General features: G+C 36.9%; 1 protein-coding gene across 1 annotated transcript in view; it reads right to left on the reverse strand.

Moving 5' to 3' along the window:
• Positions 1-25,518, reverse strand: part of DNAJC1 (DnaJ heat shock protein family (Hsp40) member C1) — a 93,947-nt gene that overhangs the window by 41,376 nt on the left and 27,053 nt on the right. The window contains exons 2-7 of the mRNA XM_042889075.1: positions 19,497-19,598; positions 18,968-19,014; positions 11,742-11,907; positions 10,755-10,849; positions 9,578-9,671; positions 535-625 (exon numbers count right to left, since the gene is read on the reverse strand). Coding sequence (XP_042745009.1) covers positions 535-625; positions 9,578-9,671; positions 10,755-10,849; positions 11,742-11,907; positions 18,968-19,014; positions 19,497-19,598 — 595 coding nt within the window. The remainder of the gene's footprint in view (positions 1-534; positions 626-9,577; positions 9,672-10,754; positions 10,850-11,741; positions 11,908-18,967; positions 19,015-19,496; positions 19,599-25,518) is intronic.

Raw genomic sequence — 25,518 nt, forward strand, 5'->3', positions numbered from 1 at the left:
TCTGGTCTTCTATGAAAGTACAAAGACTTTTAAGACAGCAGTAAGAATCCCTCTCCTAAGACCGCACCCATGCATTTGGAAATTCAAATTATCTTCACTTTCAATTTGTAATATGAAAATAAACTGGATTTATATAAAAGAAGTCCAAAGAAAATTATTTTAAATGGTTATTTATAAAAATAAAAAAATAAAAATGCAGGAATGCTGAAAAAGCAGAGGTCACTTCTAAAAATTTATATTTCAAGATCTACGCTTTTGAGATTTCCCTCTCCTGTAAAGCAACACTTCTAGCAAAGCATGCTTTTCTGGATACTACCTAACTATAAACTGAGTTTATGCTTCTACAGAAGCAAGCCAGCAGCATACTGTGAAATTACAGTCACAAAATTAGAATCTCATTTAAATTTAACAGCAGCACAGAAATACATAAAGCACATATTGTAGAAGATTATAAAAACATTTGTTAACATACATCTCGCTGACTAGGTAGATTATATTATATCTTTGTTTATTAAGACAGTGGTAAAAACTCACTCTGCAGTGTTTCAAGTTCAGCCTTAGCCAGGGCATCTTCTTTCTCCTTCATTTTTGTTTCTTTATATTCTACATATAATTGTCTGGCATCCTTTAAGAAAATGTTGCAATGACATTAGCATCCTTATACAAACAAGTTATTGCAATGGCTCTGTTTTAATTTCTCATTTAACCTCCCCCAAAAAATATTAAGATACATTTACTTCCTTGAAATACAGGATTTTTCAGTACATAAACTATTTGCTTAGAATGTAGAACTTTTTGTGTGATAAAGGTTTTAATGTAATAGCGTTGATATTATAGGTTCCAATGCTTACTAACAACCTAAAAAGGAAAATGGTTAGGAAAACATTTCTGATCACTATCTACAGCTTTTTAAAAGTGCATGCACTCACTTCACTCACATCAGCAATCTGGAAGTTCAAGAAAGCAAGCAGTTTTTAATGAGAGCAGTGTGTGCAAGACAAACCAAGGCAATTGTCGGGCAGCAATCTTCTTGCCATGGACTCATTAAGGTAACACTAACTCTTTTTAACTCTTTTTTTTTTTTTTTTTTTTTAAAACATGTTTTAAACTGCTACTGAAGTGCTAAAAAATTGAAAACCAAGATTCCCTTTTCTCCCAAGAATTAGATTCTAATCTCAGATCTGTTTAGCATACTTACACATAAAATTAGAAGTCCTGTCACAAATCTTGCAACAAGCTTTACATTTCCAGTATCTGATCAGTTAGTAATTATAGATTTGTGCCCAAAGCTTTCTACATGCGAGCAACCAGATTACTGAATGAAGAGGTATGGAGTGCTTTCTTACTCTTGCTTAAACTAATAAGATACTTCTGTATTCATCCAGAACCAATGAAACTATAATACAAATACAGAAATAGGCAAATTATTTATCCCTTCCAGCCAGACAGAACATGTCTTGTATTACATCAAAATCAATTATAATGGTTAGAATAACTGAAATTCACTTCTTTAAAGTCATTCACTTATTCTTGTTATTACATCACAGACCCACCTTACGTATTAAAATGGTGACCTAAATTTAAATGTAGAAAGTACTGTAAATCTTGGAAAATATTTACTGAATTTCCACTACCATCCCATAAATCTGGATAAAACTTGCTCTCATTAAATCAAGTTTAAAACTAAGTTAAGCAGTCATTCCTGCTGTATCTAATTGCAGAAGTTATTTAGAGACATTGCTTACTGAAAAGATACTACAACACAACCGCTCTTTTAATTATACTGCACTATATAGCTACCTCTTCAAAGTCACATGTGAGATGTGGGGCAACAGGGAGCACAGAATTTTGTTCTGAGCAGAGCACTGTAATGCTTCAGAGAAACACCACTGATACAAGACAACACTCCACAATTAGGTTTTCTCTTCTTCCAAAATACTTTGTCTTACCACCTCGCTTTTTACATTTGGGTTTGGGAAACAAGAATTCATATTTCCCTGCCAGGATTATGTAGGAGAACACCCTTTGCACAGAAGAAAGTTTAGAAGTTCACATAACTTCTCACTTCTGGCACACAGCATCCCACGCGCTTATAACTTTGTTTTGGGGGATGGGGAAAAGGTGCTGTTTTTCAGTAGAAGCAGGGCTAAAAATGTGTGGACGCCATGCAGGAGGACTACCATTTACTATACTAGGTATTAAGGCCTGAAATAAATACATTCAGGTTGAATGTTTAAACACTGAATCACAGAAGTGCCCTCAGTTCTGGGTCTCCTTTTGGTTCACTTGACACATACAGAAACCTTGCTTGCATTCTCCAGATTTGGACTATTTTTCATTGCTAAAAAATAGAAACAGTCACAAATGTAATGGTTAACTTCTGCTGCAAGTTTGAGACATTTGGATTGTGCGGCCTACACAGAACTTAGACATGCTGATATCTAAAAAATGCTTTTTTGTATAAGGATACGATTTCAAAATGACTACAATTAGCCGGTATTTAAATTTAACCCATTTGACACTGAAAGCCAATATTTGACGCTAAATTCTGGAGTAAGATCCATTATTGCTTGTGGGATCTCCAGACAGCAGGCACTAGGGGGTAACTGTCAATCTCTCCAGCATGTCAATCACAGAACAATTGGAAATGTGGCTCAGACAAAAATGAGACACAATAGCTGAACAACAAAGAAAACTAGTCAGAAGCACGTAAATGAAATTTGCTAGTATTGCTGCTTTAAAGACACAAAATGGATTATCACTGAAATGATGTCATATGCAGGTAACAAATGCAACATTTGTTTTTTATCTTATTAATCATATATTTTATCTGATACTATAATGAGAAAAAAAAACAACCACAGGGATACTGAGCATTCTGAAGCACATATAATGATGTATACATATAAAGCAAATCAACAAAATGAATCAAAGTGGATTCTGGAGAATTGAAAATCAAAATCTTCCCACCAAAGCACAAGAAATAGCTCTACAGGTTGTGAAGAAAAACTGGAAGACATACCTGAAGAGAGTTTTTAGCCAGACATAAACTATATGAATACTACACGTGGTAAGTTACAACACAATAAACACTGGAGAACGTATAAAAATAGGAGTTTCTTTGGAGAAAACTTCTGTTTTTACATGAATAAGCACATTTTGAATAATACCAGTCTAAGAAAAGAGTAATGAACACTGGATTATTATGCTATGATTCAAATATTCACTTTTCAAGAAGGAATAGAATGAGAAAAGAATGTTTTAGAGTTTCAAAATTGCACAGCTAGTATATCCAAATCGTATGTCAACTGCTCTGTATACGAAGCTCTTGTCACTAGTCTTACATTTAATTAAAAATTTCAAAAAGTACTGCAGATGAAAAACAAAATTGACAGGTAAGCTATTCACTAACATATTTTCAATATTTTAATCACAAATAAGAATTAAGAATACAGTAAAATGGTTGTGTTTCACTTTTTCTCTATAGGAGTCAATAAATGTGAGTTTCCTGCCAACAAATTTGAGATTGCCAGGACAAAGCTGCACTTATTACTGAGTTATGTACAAGTACAGAAATTCTTGATACTGGACTTTTAAGGTTTTTGTTTGCTTGTTTGTTTTTCAAACATAGCTGAAATATAAATAAACTGCTCTAATCCCGTAACTAAAATCTTAAGTTTTGAATAAGACTCAGTGGCTCCAGCCTCTCCTTGACTTTTGGGGAAGGAAGGTGATGAGGTTTTGTTGGTTTGTTTGCTTTGGGGGAGGGGGAGGGCAGAGTTGTTGGTGGCAGCTTTCTTTCATCCAGTTGATCTTCCTGGCTTTCTGGTCTACCTCAGAAAGACAACAGATTAACAGAAATAAGGCAAACAATAGAAACAACTTGCATTGTTTAATCATACACGAATCTTCATTATAGATTCTGTGACAGAACCAACTTCACATTCTATTTCTCTGGAGTGAGGAATTAAAACAGAAAAACCCACACCTCCCTCTTTGAATTCACAGTTAACTGCAAACTCCGTTACAAGTACATTTTAAATTGGTGCACCTAAATCATTTTCTCTGCATTAATCTTAAATTAATCTATCAACTTCAATATTTGCATGAAGTTCGTGGACTAGTTTTTGTCTTTGAGCACAGCATTCTGGTACAGTTTTTACAAGAGTGACAAAAGTCACAGAACTATGTAACTACTGATGATAAAGTAGTCAAATTAAAATTGTTGCACCATCCGACCTTCAGCTGGCTACTTCTTGGCAATAAATATGCCCATTATAATGCCACAGAACTTTTTGATGGATTTATATACTGTAAGAATCAAATGTTATGGCAACAAATAGTGTAAAAAAAAAAAAAAAAAAAAAAAGCTGAACACTGTGATTGAGATTTATTTGTAATTTCTACATGTTTACTCAAAGGCAAAGCAGTAAATAAATGTTCTATTGAATCAGGAAATTATGCTTTGACCTTGGAATAGCACCAGGTGTGGGCAGGCTCTGCAGCTGTGTATAGCTTGTGGGCAGTCGAAGCAAGCGTCAGATGCACCAGGTGACCAGCAGCAGGCTGTGCTAATGCAGGATCTGATGGGTATTCCAGATCCACAGCGAGAAAACAAAGGCAGCCAGAAGGGGGAACTGCAAGGCCTCCCCAGGAACCCCATTCATGCCCAGTGAAGCCTCCTACCCCAACAGAACAGCCCAATTCACTGAGAGCCAACATCACCTAGCACTCACAAGCTACACTCCTCCAAAATGCTGAGATATGCAGGCATACACCAAGGGACTGTTTGAAGGAGCAGAACAAAACTGGCCACCACAGCACAATACACAAAGACAAGTTTATTTTGTGTCTTATGTTCACTTAAAATTTTTACTATGCAACAAAGCACATTTTTTCACTTGGGTATCAGACAGTAAGCACCCTTTTAGAGGTAGATTATTTTTGCTCACTTGCATACACCCAGAATACTTGTTTTATCATCCACTCTCCTCTGACCTTTATCTAAGCTTCTAATTGACCTCAGGGTCAAGAGCTTCATCCCCACTTTGGTTCTCCCAACCGCTGCAAAACAGAAAGAAACAGAGCAAATGGGCAATCGCTCGTGCCACACATCCTGCATCTGCTCACTCCCCTCAACTTATACCAACATCAGTGCTGTACATTAGGCTGCAACAACTCAAAACTGTGTATCCTACAAATTATGGAGATATTTAAACCTTGGCACTTGAATAAATCCTTTCAAAATTCTGTTTTTTTAAAGACTTAACTAAACTCAATAAATTTTATTTTAATCTCACCTTCTGATTTTATACAAAAGTCATATGTGATGACAAAACCAACCCACTTAAATGTTTGCTGACCTAATCAAATCCTGCTTAAAAGCTAACTTTGCCAAAGGAGATGCCCTGCTGGCAAAGCCTCTTGAGTTTAATGACACATTGCCAATCCGTTTAAGGCCAGAGTCTGAACCATCTCTAAGCAGGTGTTGAAATGTAATCACGGATTAAAAGAAAACCTGAGGAAAAAATGCCAAGAAATTAAACACCTCTGGGTCACTAGTTTGAATCTATTCCAGGCTACTAAATCAGCTACAGTAATTACCATCTGGTAGTCTACATAAAAATAAATTACTAGCCTTTTTGTTTTAATTCACTTCATACTACGCAAAGGTCTTTACAAACAAAAGTTTCAATCGTAACTAACTGAAAGCTTTGTTCATAATCTTGCTAGGTTGTACCCTCTGCAGCTACATGTGAGCATGAACTGCCTTCTCACTGCTGGAGAGCACCAGAAGCTCTTCCAACAGCAAACCGAAAGGGTCTGCAATACACCTACCTTATTACTGACAGAAGATAAAAGGGAAGTTTATTTTCTTAATAAGAATCAATGTCTGTATGAGACAAACAAACATACTTCCTGCTTCATCACTCTCCTAACAACAGTAGGAACATAATTCAACTAATAAAAACCATATCCTAGTGCTGAAGTTGGTGTAAAAATAAGCACATTTGTAACTAGGCTTCACCACAAAAAGCTGGAAGAAATGTAGCTGTCAGCAACGCAAACAAACATGCTTATCTTCACTTTTTGGAATAAAATATTTTGTGAAGAACAATTAAGAACGTTTTTAAGAAATGCCACCTCTTAAGTTGTATGTCTGCACATCCAAGAAAAAAACCTCTCATCAGCTATTTTGGGAACAAACTGCATTTCACTTGACTCTTCTGCCACAAAGAAAAAAGATAATTAGCAAAACTGTCTATTCTGTATTACATGCACCATTTGAACTGAAATTCTTGCACACTATATTTAGCTGCGTTATTTCTTTGTGAGACCAATGTTCAGTTCCAACAAGCATTTTTATTGAGTTTTTTGGTTTTTAAGTAAATAGCCTTCTTCCAGGTCATTCTCATGACCCTAGAAATAACTTGCATTCTTTGTTCTATCTTTTTCTTGTGTCTTCATTAGAAGAATTAAAATCTGTAATAGCCAGTGTAATTTACTCTCAGCTTAATACTTCTTTCCCATCACAGATATTTGATTGATGATACATTTATGTTTTCTTTTCCCTTCACTTCTTGAAATAAGCTTTAAAATGTTGTTTTCACCCTGAAATTGAACCACACTAAATGCAGGGATATAAAAACCTACATAGTTTTCCTCAAAATACAATTTTCAATAGTTAAAAAACCAATCATTTCTGAGTTTCTCTCATTCTCCTCTCACTCATTTTTCTTCCAGTTTCTTGACATAAAATGCAGACTACAATAAAATGGCATAGGCCATCACAGGGGCATGCAAACAAAGCATTTTTCTTCAGTAAAGGCCTACCTTAATTATTTTAAGTGCCTCCTTCTGAAATTTGACATTTTGAAGGAGGAGGGGAAGTAGGAGAAAGACACTCAATTGGATAAATGAGAGTCAGGCATGGGCAGAAGCTCAGCAACCTGAATCCTCAGAGCTGTACTAAGAAGAATATTCACGCTAATTGGGGGGGAGGGAAAGGGGGGTGGATGCTAAGTAAAATGAACCAATTTGAAAAACGGTAAAAAGTTTGAATTGACTTCTTTACTTACAGAGAAAAAAAGTTTCCTCTGAGGAAGATTTTTGTGTACACGGACAGGTAGTTTTGTTTTCTTCATCTCAGGAAACAGTTCAGCTATTCCACTGAAAGACTTCAGGGATATGAAACTGAGTGGCAGAAACTACATCTAATTATAAGCACTGCTAAAACTCAGCCTTTTAACTCCCAATCGTGGTATATTTAAATGTGGATGATATTTTTAGAACTTATTCTATGACTGAATTAGTTGTGTATGAACGAAACCAACTTTGAAAATAACTTATTGGCTCTTAAATTAGAGAAAAATCATTTAGATTAACCCAATAAAGATCTAGAATCTGCAGCAGATATCCTTATGTCAACTTCATAACAGTTTGTTAATAAATAATTAGCATGTGTAACTAACACTGAGTATCTGTTGGTATCTCACCTTCTAGCTAACCTGCCCTAGTGACTCTACTTACCCTAAAAGCCTAAATACTCTGAAGTCTCAAATCTACATTAGTGTACTACTGAAAGTAATGGCACTTGCATTCAAAGAGGATCTCAGTACAAAGGAATACAGTTGTTTTATTGCTAAAACCTTAAATAGAACCCAATAGCCCAGAAGTCTCCCTGACCAGCCAGGCAGAACATAAACATTTTCTTTTGCACTGTTCTTCTCATACCCAACACGAGGTCACAGCTATCATGGTTCTTCAGAAGAGGTGATACTCAGGTAAGTATTTGTAACTAATTAACTGCAATAACTCAGTTATCTGAAATCCTGAAAATTCTTAACATTGAAGCTTACTTGTACTTTACTGCACTTACATATGTGGCAGGTCATGTTAAAGAACAAGCAAAGCCCTGGAATTACGCAGCAGCATCACTTAAGTATGGGACGACTCACTCTAGAACCCCGTATCCTTACAAACTCCTTGCTCTGAAACCTTCCTGCACTGAATTCCTGTAAATCGTGCTTCCCCTGCTACCATATCCCTGGCTTTCTGGTCTCCCATTTTCCATGAGTTATTGGATGCCTAATTTTCCACTATCGTGAATTTAATGGATTTAAAATACAAAGCAGAAGTGATCAGCTAAGTGCCCACAAAGTTCAAAATATCCCTTTTCTGGCCAGTCTAGCAGAAATGCTGTTTGAACAGAAAATCTGAAACCCCTACTGCTGACTTGCTAACGGACTATGTCAAGATGAGGAAACAGACAAAATGACAGCTTAGAAACATTATGAGACATCTTAGTTTAAAAATCCTTACAATTACTACTATATTCTGTAAGCCTGAGGCTATTTTGCAATTAAAGGAAAAGTACTAGAATTATAAAGTAAGTTTCGAAAATGCAGCTGCAACAATTGGTGAAATTTTTTTTTTTCTAACTCATCTCAATCAAGAATGAACACTGAAGCTTAACAGTTGATTTAATTATGCAGTCATTTTTACTTTAAAATCATGCAAAGAGATTAAGAAAGATTGTTTTAATAAAACAACCACATAGTCCTGATGAAACATTTAAAAGATGAAGGAATATTAATTTTGCATCTCTTTGTAGAAAAGTTATAGGCTATAAAAACAGAAGCTGAAACACCAGACTTTTCCTTATTGCACAAGTTTTACAAGCCTTTTGGCTAACAGATTAGGGGTTATGAATTACATGAAAGAATTCCAGTTTGTACTCAGACAAATTGAATATTTATGCTAGTTATGATTCAGCATTAATAGTATATTAATAGTACAAACCAAATGAAATCCACCCTTATTTCCTGATCTATACCCATTAGTCAGCAGCGAATTGAAAACAAATGGATGTGATCACGGGAAATCAAGAGCTTCTGAGATTTAAAAGGTTATTCTGATAACTGACATTTTTACAATACCTGGCTGAACATCAGCTGAATTTTACAATTACAATTCATACAATTTTACAATTAACAGTATTCATATTTAAAAAAAGAGAAAAAAAAAAATCTAAACCAAAGCTGTGGCCAGCTTTCCCATGTTTAAGTATCTAAATTACAAACACAAATTTGTTACTTTACCTTGCTAATTTCAGGCATAAATTTCTATCATTATCCTGTGCCTCAAAATGAAAGCTCACTCACATAGAAGTAAATGCAATGTTCTTTCAAATTTAAATACATAGTGTTTGCCTATTTGAGATAAAAAATATCTTCTTAACAGATTGCTTAAAAGATGTTGCGACTTGTAACATAGGTGTCTGCATATATTTTCCTCCTCTTAACGTTCCTGTATTTGTGTTCAGCAAAAACTGCTGCTGAACTTCCTAATATAAACTTTTATATACTCACATTTGTATACATTTATGACATTAAAATTATCTCCAAATAATGTTATGTGTGTATTTTATATAATGTAGACAAGCGTGCATATGTTTTATATATATATTATATAAGAGATATAAACTTGAACCAGGAAAATAATATAAACAAGTGCAGTACGTGATTATGCATAACACCATCAAGAAATTTAATAGTTTAAAGTTACAGCACTTTACCTGGAATAGCTGAGGCAAAGCTTTCACAGTGAGACAGAACCATATTCCCAGCTTGCATGGAAGTAAGTCATGCCACTGTGGTTTGTCCAGTGCTCTACAGTCAAACAAAATCACAAGGTTTTTCCACTATTACTACACAATTTCAGAACTCTCCCAAAAATTTCAGAACCCTTCCACTACCCTTTAAAATGATTAGCACTTGTCAATTCATAAGAAAATGCTTAACTACATAACACAAAAGATATGTTCTGAATATTTATTTCAAAATACTTAACACAACGACCAATTCTAATCATCTCTGTATTTCAGTATCTTGAATGGCTTTTCTTCCAAGAAAATAAATTCATAAGCCACATAATCACTTGAGTTTAAAAAAAAAAAAAAAAGAAAGCAAAAAAAAAGCTCAAGCCTCAATCAAGTGTTCACAAGTGCTGACAACCAGATATGAAGACCGTAGCATAAACAAAACAATACATAAAAATTAATGCCATTTGCAGTTCACTGAAGCATTACTCACTGATGTCATCAGGAAAGACGACAGGCAGAATGGTCTCTGATCTCCATCCTGCATTGATCCAGTTCATGCCCCTGCTGTGTGAACTATTTAAACCCTTTATTTCTTTCTATGAATCAATAGAAGAAATAGTGGTATCTTTTGGAGTATCCTGAAAGTCACTATTTCCCTATGCGTTTCTTGACTGAAAAATAGCATTATAAGCCTTCACCAACATGCTTGTTTTCAATTTAATCAGACAAAGGCATTAAATCAGACATGCATTAAAAAAACCCATAAAAACTCCTGATTTGTTGTGGTGATAAATTAAAGCTTAAATAAATTAAAATTAAGAAATTTTAATCAGAAGCAAAAACCTTCAAAGACGGAAGAAGCTGTAAAATCTTCTAAAAAAACCAACTTGGAGGAACAGCACCTTTCTACATACAAGACATCATTAATTCAGCCTTAGTATTTCCCTTACTGTTCATCTGTTGAATAAATACCACGTATTTGTTTACGGTATTAAAAACTGCATACACGATGACACCGGGACACTTTATAGCAGAGATGAATGTTATAGATTTGTCTCCTGTACAAATACTTCAAAAATGCAAGGAGAAAATAAACAAAACTAGTAGCTGACAAAACGTTTTAAAATGCAGAAAACAAGTTTCTTCCCACCTTTCATTTTTTTCAGGAGCAGCAAGTTTTGCTTCATCACTTCTGCCTCCCGTTTTTTTCTTCTTCTCCCTCTTTTTTCTGCTAAGCAGTTCATCCTTGATGTAGAAAGAACTACAGTTACAGGTTATCATTAACATGTAAACCACAAATGTTACTGGGACTCTTCTGTGAAGGGTAAACATTAGAGTAGCATTTATGCAAATGTATCTAGGGGTCCTACATGATTAAGTAAAATGATCTATCTTAACAATAACTGTTGCCATGGCATCCAGTCTTTAAACACACATGAAGTCCAGTTCTGTCACTCATGTGTATCTCCATAGCAATCAAAGTTTTCTAAGAGGAGAAAGCATTCAACTTGCCTCCTTTCTCATTCATCAACTTCAATAATGCAATGGAAAATAAAAAAGTAAATAGATGCTAATGTATGAGTATTTTTCAAGTTATGCTTAGTTGTTTTTTTTTTCTAGTTTGATAAGTGCAATAGACTTTTATACGTAAAACCCCAAAATAATCCAACAGAAATTTGTTTGCGCTGCTGATCAATGTTAACAAAAACCCAAAACAAAACCAAAAAAAAGCATTTAGCTAAGAACAAAGGCAAAGCAAGGATGACTTCTAAATGAATAAAAACTGGTTATTTTTAAGTAACGTTTAGGAAAGTCATAAAGATGACTACAGGAGCTTATGCCTGCATCAATAAATGACAGAAGAGCTTTTATTTTCCTCCTTTCTGCCAACCATAAACCTAAGAACCATCTCTGATCTACTACCAATTCTTTGTAATTCTTGGGTTTGGATTACTATTTCTGACACGTTGAATATCTCATTCTATATTTATTACCATTTTAAATGTAATAATTTTAAAATACAAAAAAATTCAAATTCAAAACAGGGGAAGTGGTAGGGATCCCTATAATATGCAAACTTTAGCAGAGAACTCAACGCTAATAATTGAAGCAAGTTTGATTTATTACCAATACTTACCAGCTGTTTTTCCAGGTAGATTGACCAAACCACAGCATAATGACCCACTGTGAGTATAATGAACAAGAGTAATGCCAGCTCAGCATTGCTCATTTTTCTCACCCGCCTGTAGTAGAATACAGGCTGTCGCCAATCTGGTAGTCCATTGATCAGAATATCATCATACCTACAGTAGCAAATATAACAGGCTTTCATGGAGAGCTACAAACGAGACCAGCCCAACCATCCCATCATAAAGCAAAACAAACGGTAATGCACAGACTGCTCGAGCAAAGCGCGCACAAAAGCTCATTTAGCGGTTTCTTTCTGTAGTACAGCGGCGTGCCCTCAGCCGAGCGCCGGGCGCGGGGCCGGGCACAAACTGAACCCACGCGGAAACGCGCTTTTTTTCACAGCCGGACGTAACCGCGCCGGCAGCGCAGCAGCCCCGCTCGGCCCGCCGCAGAAACGGCGCCGCGGGAAAGGCTAACAGCGCGGGCGGGAGGGGCGAGGAGAAACGCCTCGACCACCATCGCCCCGTCCTCCTTTCCCAAATTAAAAGCACAAGTGGTGGGGGATGGGAGGATCGCCTGCGCTTTTGTTCCGCTCTGCGGCAGCGCCGCAGCCGCGGGCCGCGCTGGCAGCGCGCGGTCAGGAAAGCGCGGCCTGGGCGCGGGGCCACCCAGCTACGAGCTACGCGCACCGCGGCCCCGCCTCGCTCGCTGCTCGAAAAGCCGCCTCCGAAATCAGTCTGTTCTAACGCCGCTTAATTTCGCCAACCCCGCCGTCTCTGCGGGAACCCTTTTTACGACGACTCGTCGGCTTTCCTCCTAACGAAATTCTCCAGGCATCTCTGTATGCCGGCAGCATCTTTTAATTACGGCGCGCCGACGCCATGGATCTGCCGAAGATGGAGCGCGGCCGTTCACGACCGCCCTCGTGCCACTCCGTACCTCCTCAGAGCAAAGTTTCCAACACAGAGCCCTACGGTAAACCCACAACCTGAATGCGCTGGCGATGCACAACCTGTTCATCTGGAACCGAGTGCAACTCATTACACATTCTGATCACACCGTTTCCAGAATTAAATCTGCGCTGAAAGGCCTAATTTGGTGCAACACATTGACCAAAATATTTTAATTAAAAATATTCTGAGTTAGTTGCGGGCCTAATTACAGGAATAGAAATAGGGCCTATATTGTCATGCAGGTCAGTAGAACTCAGTAGTAGGTTTTTCTCAAGTAAATTGACCGATCCAGGAATAATAGCGCAGCTGCTAAACTGCCAGTCTTGACATGTAAATCAATTTAAATGCAACAACTGCACTAGCTACTTTGATAGTTATTAAATTGATACCTTGGAGATGTACTAAAAAAAAAAAATCCACTGCCAAATTCTTTTTTTTTTTTTTTTTTTTTTAGGCAGAAAAAGAAGCAGTGGTTCTAAATAAAAAATACCCTTTAATTCGGCGCATCCAGAAAAGCTGACTTTGGATACAACATTTGCTCAAGCTGCCGAGCGTTGCTAGGCTCCTTCTGTGCAAAAGATTTAACGCTGCGAGATTCCGCAGTGCTTTAAGTACGTAAAACATGTATTGCAAAACTGTACCTTCCTTGGCAATGACGAGAGTACTAGGATTAATATCTGTTAGCACAAATTTTGTTGTAACAACATTTTTGCTTTCCCAATAAGTTAGGAAGAGTTCATTAGTGCTGCCTTAACACAAACTCTCTGCTCAGATAAACTGCTTAGCAAGCAGTTTCAAAACTAAAACTTATTTTTGAAGAATATAGTAATGTTTTAGCATTTAAAAACAATAATGTATTTGCTAAAACATTCCACACTTTTATTCTAGAATAAAAACCAAATATTTTAGAATCAAAACCTCTTTTTAAAATTAGACTGATAAGACTCTGCAAAATATGTTCTGCCGTTGACAGCTTCAGAGAAATAAATATACAAAAATCAAGAAAAAACAAATTGCTTTAATACTACTATAAATTTATTAAGCATTTGTTTCCTTGTACAATAGGAAATGTTAATTGAGGCACTGAAAATTTGTCCACAGATTTAAATAGGGTCCATATACGCTAATGGTTACAATCTCGTAATACTCAAACAGGGCTGGGAGAAAATGTTTGACAACCGCATTCTATTATAAACTATCTGTTAAGAAAAATAAATTAAGACAGCAGAGTCTCTTGCATTAAACACTTTAAACAGCACTCTGTATTTACTAGGCTATGTCCGCTGTTCGGAACAACAGTCTCCAAGGATTAAGTCTCAGAATCAATGCTCTATTGATTTTACTATCAATGAGCATTATGGCTCACACGACTGGCCATTTTAAGGGAAGATCGCTTCTATTATAACCCACTTTTTATAATATATACTGTTAAAAGATAAATCACTGCTTTCAATAGTAATTAAGCTCTGTATTTGAAAAATAAGGATACCAATGATATTTAGGTTTTCAACTGGAAAATGATCCTACTGAAAGTCAGAAGTTTCCCTTAATTTTTAAATCTTCCCTTCCAAATTTAGGATGTGGTTTAATTAAAAGCAGGTTTCTCAATAAATGATTTATGTATGGAAATCTATATTAACTGTGGAGGATAGTCAGCTAATCCGTGTGTAGAACTACACTCATAATTGAATTACAAAGCATTCTTCTTTTGGTGACGTATATTAATTGCTACTCTCGGCAAGAAAAATCAAACTGAAAAGAAAAACTGTATGTGCAGTACTTTTTCTCAGACCAATGCACGCAGAACACAACAAATGTTCTGCACCGGATGTGCTTATCCGTTATCTCTGACACGTAGCGGTCAGCAAACTGAAAAACCACAGAGCACCAGTACATGAACAAGACGACAAAAATACATTTATTAATATTTATTTATATAATACATGTTTATAGCTTACGTTGAGTCTTTGCTTAAAAACTCAGGACTCTGTGTTTGTACAGGAATCCAAGTCTTACAAGCAACCAACTGCACGAGTATTAAAATTCCATTCTGTTGTAAAGTTTCATTTTAGAGCTCTTTGTGGAATCAATTACATTGCAAGAAATATCCATTACCTGTTGTAGCTAATTACAGTATCATCTATTTTAATATAATTATAATTTACTCCTCCCTTTAACACAGCCACTGCATTTCATATTTCAAATTATTTCAGAGATCTGATATATTTCATATACTGTAACCTTGAATTGATGAGATCTGCTCTGAGCTACAGGAATACTTCACTGATGTTTTTTTATTTGGGGGTTTTTCTCCTTGTTCTGTCAAAGACACCCAGTGCAACATCAGCCAGAACAATTTACACCTATGCATGCACACATATAATTATGATGAGAGCAAAGACAAACACCTTTCTTACTCTAAACAAGCATATCTTGATTCCTTTACAAATGCTTCTTCTAATCAAGTCCACATTGTTACAGAGAATAGGCCTTGTAGGTAAAAAGCTCCTTAAAATGGCAACAAACAAAGAAATTAAAATCTAGATTTTTGCCTAATTACAACTAATAACAACTAATGAGCCGTGCAAACTTCTTTGTGAATTAAAAATAATCCAAAAGGTAATAAAATATCATCATCGATTCTATTTACCAATAAGTGACTTAAAATATATTTCAGGAAATGAACCCACTTCTACATATCCTAAAGAAACTTTTCTGTAGAGATTCATATACTCTGCAATGTGCAGAAGGCATAAAACATTAAACAATGCTACATGAAACAATCTGCATGCATGTCTCATGTTAGAACATCAGGATGTTTTAATTATGCAGCAGTTAAAATGTGTAAGTGAAAAGCACTAGCATGGCAATATTATTATTGTATACTATAGTACAGCTAATAGCATTAGAATACATCACAAACAGCTACGAACCTTTCTCAAAAAAAGCAAACTAAATTATAAAGTTCTATTAGCTACTCTTTTTTTTAATAGAAGAACAGCAATATTTTAAGAAAGGCTTCTGTCATCAGCTACAGCAAAAATCCACCGATAAACATAAAAACAGAAAGGCTCTAGAACAACGATTACATTTAGCTGGCCAACAGATCTGCCTTTCTGAACACCCTTTCTGTACACACACAAACAATTAACGTCTCTGACATTCACAGAGACATGGAGGAAGGGTTTCATTAGACAGAGTTCTATTGTTTAAAAACGGGTTTGTCGCTCGCTCACACAGGGCAGGTCCTTTTACTCCTATTTGTACCGTTTCTGCCCTCTGCGTACACACCAAGATCAGTGCTGGATTACATCACTTCTGAGACGAACAGCCAGAGGCAGGCAGGTACTGCGGGCATCCCCAAAAGGGGTCTGCAACTCACTCTTCTCAAGGCGATGTAATCTTGTGCTCCAAACCATTTACACATCCCATTCCAAAGGGGTTCCCAGCTAAACAGCCAGAACGTGCCACCAACTAACTTGCAAGACCAACTCCCATCTCACTCCAGCAGGTCTTTGAGTTACTTTAGAAATAAAAACTAGCATGCTGGAAAGGGGGAAAAAAAAAAATCAGGCAGAAAGCCTTGTTGCAGCAGACCCAAATAGCTGTCTCTGCAATTAGGATAAAAGTGAGTTGATAAGCCCTGAGACAAATGCTGCAGCATCCTGTGCGTGGGTATGAAGGTAAACTTCAAGCCTCTTCCCTTACAACAGATAACCAAATAACATTCCAAGTAGGAAAATGCCCAGAAGCAACCACTCTCTCCTTTCCTTTGCCATATGGCTGCAAGAAACAGATGAATTACCTTACAAGAGAAAGGCAGCTCTTAGCAAAATTACTTGAGGCTTGTTTTAAGGATATGAGGCAACAATTCCTTAAAGGAAAAAGGAGAAAATACTCTTCTCACAAGCTCAATGAGAGTTTACCATTAGACTAAAATAAAGCTAAGGAACAAATGCTTTCTGAAAGTAAAGAAACCATACACTATTGTTCACAGAATCACCAAGGTTGGAAAAGACCTCTAAGATCATCTAGTTCACATTATTCCTAAATCACAGAAGCACAAAACTGAAGGGACTTCTGGACTTCACCTCGTCCAACTTCCCGCTAAAGCGGATTCCCTACAGCAGGTCACACAGGAACGCATCCAGACAATTTCTGAAGATCTCAAGAGAAGGAGACTCCACAACCTTTTTCAGCAGCCTGCTCCACTGCTCTGTCACCTTCACAGTAAATAAGTTTTTCCTCACATTTGTATGGAACTTTGTATGTTCCAGTTTGCCTTTCCTATGCCTACTGCCCCTTGTTTTGTCACTGAGCACCACTGAAAAGAGCCTGGCTGCATCCACTTGACTCCTGCCCATCAGGTATTTATTTACATGCATTGATAACCCCTCCTGCAGTCTTCTCCAGGCTGAACAGCCCCAGGTCTGTATTTTCACATAAGGGAGATGCTCCTGGCTTCCAATAATCCTTGTCACCCTCTGTTGGGATCTCTCCAGAAGATCCCCATCTTTCTTGAACATAGGAGCCCAAACTGGACACAGCACTCCAGATGTAGCCTTACTAGGGCAGAGCAGAGGGAGGAGGATCACCTCCCCCTGGACCTGCTGGCCACATTATTTTTTAACGCACTCCAGGATACCACTGGCCTTCTTGGCCACAGAGGCACACTGCTGCTCAAAGCCAACCTGCTGCCCACCAGGACATGCTGGTCCTTCTCTACAGAGCTCCACTCCAGCAGGTCAGCTCCTAACCTGTACTGATGCATGCAGTTATTCCTCCCACGTGTAGGACTCTGTGTTTGTTCTTGTTCAAAGTCATTCACTTCCTCTCCACCCAACTCTTCAGCTTATCCTGCATATCATTTCCAAGAAATCTGACAGTAAATGCTATTTTATTCAACTATATTTATACTTAATCAGTGACAGAAGCAGGATCAACCACATGTCTGCACTGCAAACAAAAATACAACAGATATTGCTCCCTATGTGCAAAAGTTACTGATGATTAAATCAATATAAGCTGGAGCAATCCATTTCTGCTTTAACTTTTCATTATCTATTACTGTGCTATACTAATTAATAACATTTGCCCAAACAAGCTGGTTAAATTAGTAACTTTCATAATGTATACAAGGCTTAAAAACAATTTTCATAAGCTACTTCACTCCTGTTCCATGAAAAAAGACACCATAACATCTGCAAGGTAATCCCAGTAGTTTCAGGCTGGAAACAAGATCCAGGTAAGTTCCAAAATATCACAAAGCAGACATATGCAAAGTTGCAAACAAAAAAGTGAGAAAATGTTTGGGACAACCAACTTTTCAACTACTCTGAAACCACTTAGCTAAAGACTATTTATTTTAACATTTCCTTGATTAGGACTTCACAAGAACAATCTCTGGTGAGAGGAGAAATGAAAAACTACCAATTTTCAAAAGTACTCCTCTGAAGTACATTTTCATGACACTTGATGAAAGGATCAAAGACTGTACTATGTGTACTATCAAACCAGGAGTCATGACAAGAAACCAAACACCCTTCAAGAAATGCCTCACAATCCTCAGCTTACACTTGTAAACCAGAAGATGGTTCACTAGAACGCCAACCTAAATGTACTTCTACAATGGCTCAATTTCCCTTATGATGATGAGCTCATTTGGACAGCCTCTTAAGAAGACAACAACAACAAAATCTTCCAGAAAAGCATAGCTTTTCAGTTTTCAGTCCTATCCCCTTCTCATACTTCTGGACCTGCTTCCAAAGCTGCAGGGACAATTATCAATTGTCAATAAAATACTGTATTCACATCAAAGTTTCAAATACCATAGACAACACATCTGAAAGAAAAGCAATACATTAAAGAGCAGAAAAAACGTTAAAGAAGGTATAAATTGAAGACAACCCCAAATATCACACAAAGAAACTTTTCCTGGAACACTTGAGTGATGACTGACAGCTTAATCAAGAACTGTAAGTTCAACCACAGCTTTAATAAAACAGACAACAACATTTAACACAATCCAAAAAAGTGATACAGTTGAGAAATGTTAAAACAATGATTTGTCCCAAATACTGGGTGGTTCTTAAAGCTTTTAAAGGAGGATAATGAACATATCACACAAAAATACCTATCAGCTTTCCCTTTCAGCCCACAATCAGAAGAATCAGAAACTGAAATTATGCAAAAATCATCCAAATAGTTACATTTAAGACAAACAGGACTTCAGTTTATCACTGGCAGGAATAAATATTTAGGAAACTGCAGACTAACTCACCTCTTCCTTCTTTCTTCGTCCTTTAAAATCTCATAGATAGCCACCAACTACAACAAAAACACAAAAAGAAATACTTAATATTACTTTAGAATAGAGTTTGTAAAATATTAATAATAGTATCACGTTACATTTGCAAGAAAAAAAAAAGCTCTTTATTAGTTTTGTTTTCTCCTTACAGCACTATGAATGAGATTCCATGTGCAAATGAAACAGTGACATAATCATATATAAGCTGCCATCAGAGACACAAACAAGCAACTGAGACTTATGTCTCAGTTACAAACAAGGAAACAAACAACAACAAGCTATGTATCATTTGTTTCATCCAAGTTCTTCAAATTACGTAGCCATATTTAGCCATCAGCGTATTTTAAAGGCTGAACTAATGACAACAGTCCCATGGTTTTGGTCTGTAAAGATTTAAAAAAAGAAAAAAAAAAAAGATTCATTTTTCTTACTAAGACAGCATTATTCTATAAAAATCTGATCCTATTTCCACAAAACTTATATAAGAAAACATTGCACTTACTTGCCTAAACTGTGTTTCTGCATTTTCATCTTTGTTCTTGTCTGGGTGTAAAATCAGTGAAAGCTTCCTATATGCTTTCCGAATATCTGCTGATGAAGCATCCTGCAACACGTAAAGAGAGCAAACTGTCAGAAACAATTCCCAGAACTTTGTTAGGAAACAAAGGCAGTCAAGACAGTGTAGGACATGAGGCAGTAACATTGGAGGAATCTAACCACCAAACCACACGACCAGCGAAACGATCACCGACTCCACGCCATCTTTCATCTCTACTTCCTTTGTTATTGGACGTTCATTACAACAATATTTGTCAAAATTTTCTAATGCTTTCTTGCTTAATATCATATAATCACAGAATGGCCTGGGCTGAAAAGGACCACAGTGATCATGTAGTTTCAACCTCCCTGCTATGTGCAGGGTTGCCAACCAGCAGACCAGGCTGCTCAGAGCCACATCCAGCCTGGCCTTGAATGGCTCCAGGGATGGGTATCCAGTGTACCACCTGGAAGTTCAAATAAAAGCTGAAAATTATCGCAACCAATATACCTTCGAGTCATCACTTCTGCAAACTACTATGCTCAGCTTCCCAAACTTGGGACTTGCTATGAGCTCTTTCCTTACTAACATTTACATGAAATTCACCAATGGGATTTGTATTCAACTATAGCTTCACCACCTGTAAAAACGTGCATTTTGCTAAAGGAGCTTCAAATTGCAATCCTGAGGCTGTTTTGTGGCACCGACATCATTCTGTATCTCGATGATAAACTGGCACACGTTTTGGGAGAAAAAATAAAATTCAGAACATAAAATGCATCAAATTAGCTGCACAATGCACAAATTTCTAAATTAATGACTGCCATGCAGTACACGCTATGAAGATATCCAGAAAAGGAAGATTCTGAGGGTTGTGATGCATGGTGTGTAAGTGTTACACTCATCAGAAGATCCACAAAGCTCCAAATAGAAACAGAACTATTTGTATTCTATTACAAACATGTCAAAGGCAACATTTTAGAAATATTCTTCTGACAATTTTAATTTCTTGACTTTATACATATGTTGTTCCCAATATAGTCTCTCTCAAAATTACAGTGTCAACTGGGATTAAAAAAACACCAAAAAGACAGATCTGAATTGGCTGAGAGAGGAACAGAGCTGAAATAAGATAATAATTAATGCAATACTGTAATTAGCCTGTCAGGCTTTTTATTATAAATCATTATTTTCATTTTAAAAATTTCAGTTTTGTAGCACAAAGGTATAATAATGCCATACACCACTTTGGGCCAGGAGTGAACATTAAAGAAAGATTTGGGAGAAGAGAAGGGGAAAAGGAGAAAGTGGGGAAAAGTGCAGCATTTGAGAAAAATCAGCTATGAAATGATGCTTTGAGGAAATTGGTATTATCCCCTTATGTAAGACCAAAATTTTCATATTCCCTTCTCTATCCAAAGAAGGTGCTTTGATTACTCATAGGGAAGATTTCTCCTGAAATGACTGCATCTGCATTTCTTCATTTTCATATTTTCCAGCAGCTATTCCTATGGCACACAAAAGCTGAATTTGAGTGGGTTAAGTACCAGCTTGCTTCCTTCTTGATTACTGCAAACGAGTTGTTTCCAACTGATGCTATACGATAGGTTTATTTTTAACCATTGAAGGAAGACATGGTGATGAAATATATGTTCTAAACACAAACTCACAAAACGCAGGTTAAACAGAATACATGAAATAAAGACAAAAACAAAACAGAAACAAATCTTTTAAAAATTTGAGATTGAGACCATGAAAACCTCAAGAAATGAGTCCCTCCAGACTGCGTGTTAGAGACAGACCACAGCTTATTCCTTCTCTAGTACATTCTTTGATGCACTTGGTATTATTTTTGGAACACGCTTGATAAACTGTGTAAAACCTGATGGAAGCATATTTTTAAGAGCTGTCTGGCAGTGTTCTTCCAACTACTTCAAACAACAGACAAGCAAAAAAATTATGATATTTTCAGTTTTATCAGGACAATTTAAACTTGAATTTCATATAGGAGCAGCAAAATTTTCATGTTTTTATGCTTAAAGAAAGCAAGAGATCCCAAATCAACTTCGAAAAAGTAAAGTTGCTTAAACATGTATGTTGCTTCATCCTGAGGACAAGTATTTCTAGATTTACAGAAACAGATTATTCGTCTTATTTACCAGAAATAACTGAAAGATTGTTTTGTTTGCCCTATCCTACCAACTCAATCAGCCACCCCATAAAGCACATGGGCTCATCCTTAATACAAATATTAATACAAAATACAGTATTTCAATACTACTACAGCAAATAAACAAATCAGGAAATAGTTTACTGGTATAGTCTTAGCTAGGCTATGAAAGTGATCTTTATTAACATACCAGCTAATTGTAATTAAACCCTCAAAAGGTCAAAAAGGGGACAATAATAGCAATAAATGACTACACTGTTGCTATAAATGATTTAATCACTATTGGCCCACATAAGTTTCAGAAGTGGCAGTAAGACTGCTAGTTAACTGACTCTTTACAACATAAAGAAGGAAAATGTGTGTTTTGAAAATCAAGTTCCAAATGTGTTGTCAAAGAGTGCTACCTATGGGTAAGGTTACCATCTCCAGAGAGGTTCCAGACCCATGAGGAGCTGTCCTGAACAGTCTTAGAGGTGCAAAGTGGAGTAATTTAATGAAAAGCCTCTCATCTCCACAGAGCTTCCTAGCAGTGTACAGCCCTAAATAGAATACAAAGAACAATTATTTTCAAGCTAATAAAGAAACATCTACCATATTGAAGTCAGCTGTTCTAACAGACTTTCACTTATAGCTGACTCTGTTGGCCACTTTCCGTAATGGCTGTGCAGCAAAACAGCAAATTAAAGAGTCAGCGCTTTCTAAGAGTAAGGTATTATTTCATATACTAGGCAAAAATCCAAAGACTAGGGAGAGAAAGCCAGGACCACACTGGTTTTGCTTGTTTTAAAGATAAAGCTGAGAAAAGAAGCAGAATGGCCTCATGTATATTTCTGATACCTCAATCTCAGTTACACCTAAGGAGAGAAAAGTAAGATCTGCATAGGCATATCATTTAATAGCAGTAGGAGCTGGTATTATTACAGATGGACAGAGACAGCATTAATCAGTTTCTCCGACTCTGTGCTTCAAGTTGGCATGTCATGCCACTGATACAGCCAGATGAGTCTGCCACACTGCCTCTCTCACATGGAAACAAACATCAGAAGCACAGCCCTATTCCTCAATAACTATCCCGTGACAGCAGCATTGCCCCGTAAGACTCCCAGGGCTGATCACCTCTTTATGATCCTGCTTCTGCTTAATGGATCTTACCCCACAACTTTTCCACAACACATAATTTCACTTCAGGAGGAAAAAAGCAACACTCTACCATGCATACATACTTTGGGGGGAAAAAAAGAAAAAAAAAAGAAGAAGAAAGAAAAGATAATGCAAAATGAATGCTCTAACCTGAACCAAAAGCCACTGTAGTTGCCAGCTGAGCAGCTGGAAAGCACACAGACAAATCAAAACAGAAAGGATGTTTTATGCTAGAATTAGTTCTCAGAAATACAAAACAAATCTATATTTTGTTAGGTTACAGACTGGCCTCATATGTGTGGAAATACATGCAAGTATTCTTGAGGGAAGGTTTTAGTTGCTAGTGCTATACTGAACAAGTAGAGTTAATCAGGTGTTTAGGTACAAGACTTCTAGGATGAATTTGAAAGTTCACCTTTCAAACATTTTAGCATAAGCCTTTCACTACAACCAAGTATTTTAACCCAGAAACAAGCGAAGCATTTGAAGGAATCAACAGTATGCCAAAAAAGTTGAAGACATATTGAAGGAATTCTGTTGGAATTCACACACCTTTTTAAAAGGTGATATACATCAGATTCCTAGGGTAGGGGAGAAGAGGAAATATTCTTCTCCCCTACTTATGCCATTTACTTTTAGCAGCTTCTTCTGTTCAGACAATTAAAACACATATTACTAAATTTTTTTCACTCTGCATCATTTCCAGATTACCCAGTATTATCAGAAAAAGTACATAATTAGACTACAAATAAGATACGGGGAAATTAAGAATGAATTTTTTTTTATCATAACTGATAACAGATCAAAAATAATGGAAATTTGCTTTCTGTATTTTGTATTATGTATTATGTAAGATACATAAAAGTTAGAAGATATAAATCTGATCTCAACAGTCTATGTTAATTTAATTCGGAGCCTCACCTGCAGAGTTCACTTCCACCTTCATGTGTAGAAAAACTGGTGTAGAGCTCTGCAGCTTTGTATTACCCCCCACTGCCTTCCATGCCTAATGTAACTATGATTACTAATGAAGCTTCAAAGAAAAAAAAAAGCCTCATTGTGGTCCCAAGACAATTCTTGAACACATAACGTATCAGATATTGCCATAGGCAAACAATGATTGGGTCAAGGGGAAAAAAATAATCAATGTCTACATAGTTTTCACTTACTAACATATACAATTCAAAACCTAAATTGTTCCCTTGAGTGCAATGCAGTTACTGAACAAGACTTAGTTACTTACAATTTAGCAACTGCCTCTAACACAGCAAACATGCTCATTTCATCTTAGGTTTTAAATATGCCCGCTGATGCCTTCAAATAGTTGGCATTACCTTTGTGAGCGATGGGGAGGCAGTGGTCCAGAGGACAAGCATGCTGGCAGGAGTCACTTTGCTACTTACCTGCTGTTTGCCCACTCACTTAATGAGTGTTAACGGTTTACGGGCTGGTTCGGCCCAGTTCTGTGACTAGCAGGGCAGAGGGATTTGCAAAAATCTGCGCCTCTGGGAAAGGGAAACAGGGGACCCCAAAATAATTAAAAACAGCAGCGACGATCTGAGGAGAAACAAGCTAATTTACTAAATATGGTATCAGAATGCAAGATAACACACTATAATACAATATAATTAGAATTGAAGCTAATAAATCAAATGTAATGAGAATGTCCGAAAGGTGGATAGGCCTCACCATAACACTGAGGTGAGACGCGCAGTCTGGTTGAGCAGCAGGGAGAAGAGCCTGACGAAGAAGAGCAGTCAGATGACCTACCAAGGCCTTATATCTGTTCCCCACAAGCAGAAATGGTAACAACACAGCGAACAGTCTTCTGGGGAATGCAGGTCTCTTCTGGGACATTACTGGAGCATTAACACTTTAAATTTCAGTGCACTACATGATGTTATGATGTGGAATACCGGTAACCAAAAATCATAAACCCATGACAATGAGCTATTACAGAATGGCACCAGGGCATCTCCTTCATTGCCGTGCTGCTGAATAACTGTAGAATTTTCAGCAACATGAACTACCGGAGCTAGAAGGCAGTCCAAAATGATGACTGTACGGAGCACCACGTAAATGTATCTGTAACGTGAAATGCTGTACCTATAAATGCCCTCAGGAGAGGCAGGAATGAGACAAAACATATCTTTTTTAGGCTCCGTGAATTATAAATCTATTGATTCCTTGGTTTGTTTTATTTTAAATTAAAGAGCAATTAAAATGCATACAGCTCCTTCAGTACCATCTTCCATTCAGAATCTGCACGTAGAAGAAAGGGTGTAAGTCCCATTTGGTAACCATTAAGAATACAAGCTGAATGGCACAGAAAAAGAAACAAAAAGTAAGCCTAGTAAACACAACATTTAATTTTTTTTTTTAGTGAACCTGCAGGACACACAGACAGTCCCACCAAAACCCACAGCACAAACCAGAGCAGATGACCACACAGAAGCTACAGCTGACTGCTGAACATGAGATCACCACCACAGCCTTCCACCCAGTTTCCATGTGAGGCCTGCAGAAAGCTGCACAACCTTCCTTCAATTAGAAAGAAGCTCAATAAAAATAAAGGGTGAAGACACTCCTCTTTTTCAAGGATGTAAATTGAGTTCAACCCATGTTTGCTGCTTCGCTGCAGATGGCTGCTCCAAGCACACCCAGGGAGGAGGAGGT

The sequence above is a fragment of the Lagopus leucura genome, unplaced genomic scaffold, assembly GCF_019238085.1.
Source record: "Lagopus leucura isolate 7727_CA_CO unplaced genomic scaffold, USGS_WTPT01 Super-Scaffold_100157, whole genome shotgun sequence".
Classification (NCBI taxonomy): Eukaryota; Metazoa; Chordata; class Aves; order Galliformes; family Phasianidae; genus Lagopus; species Lagopus leucura.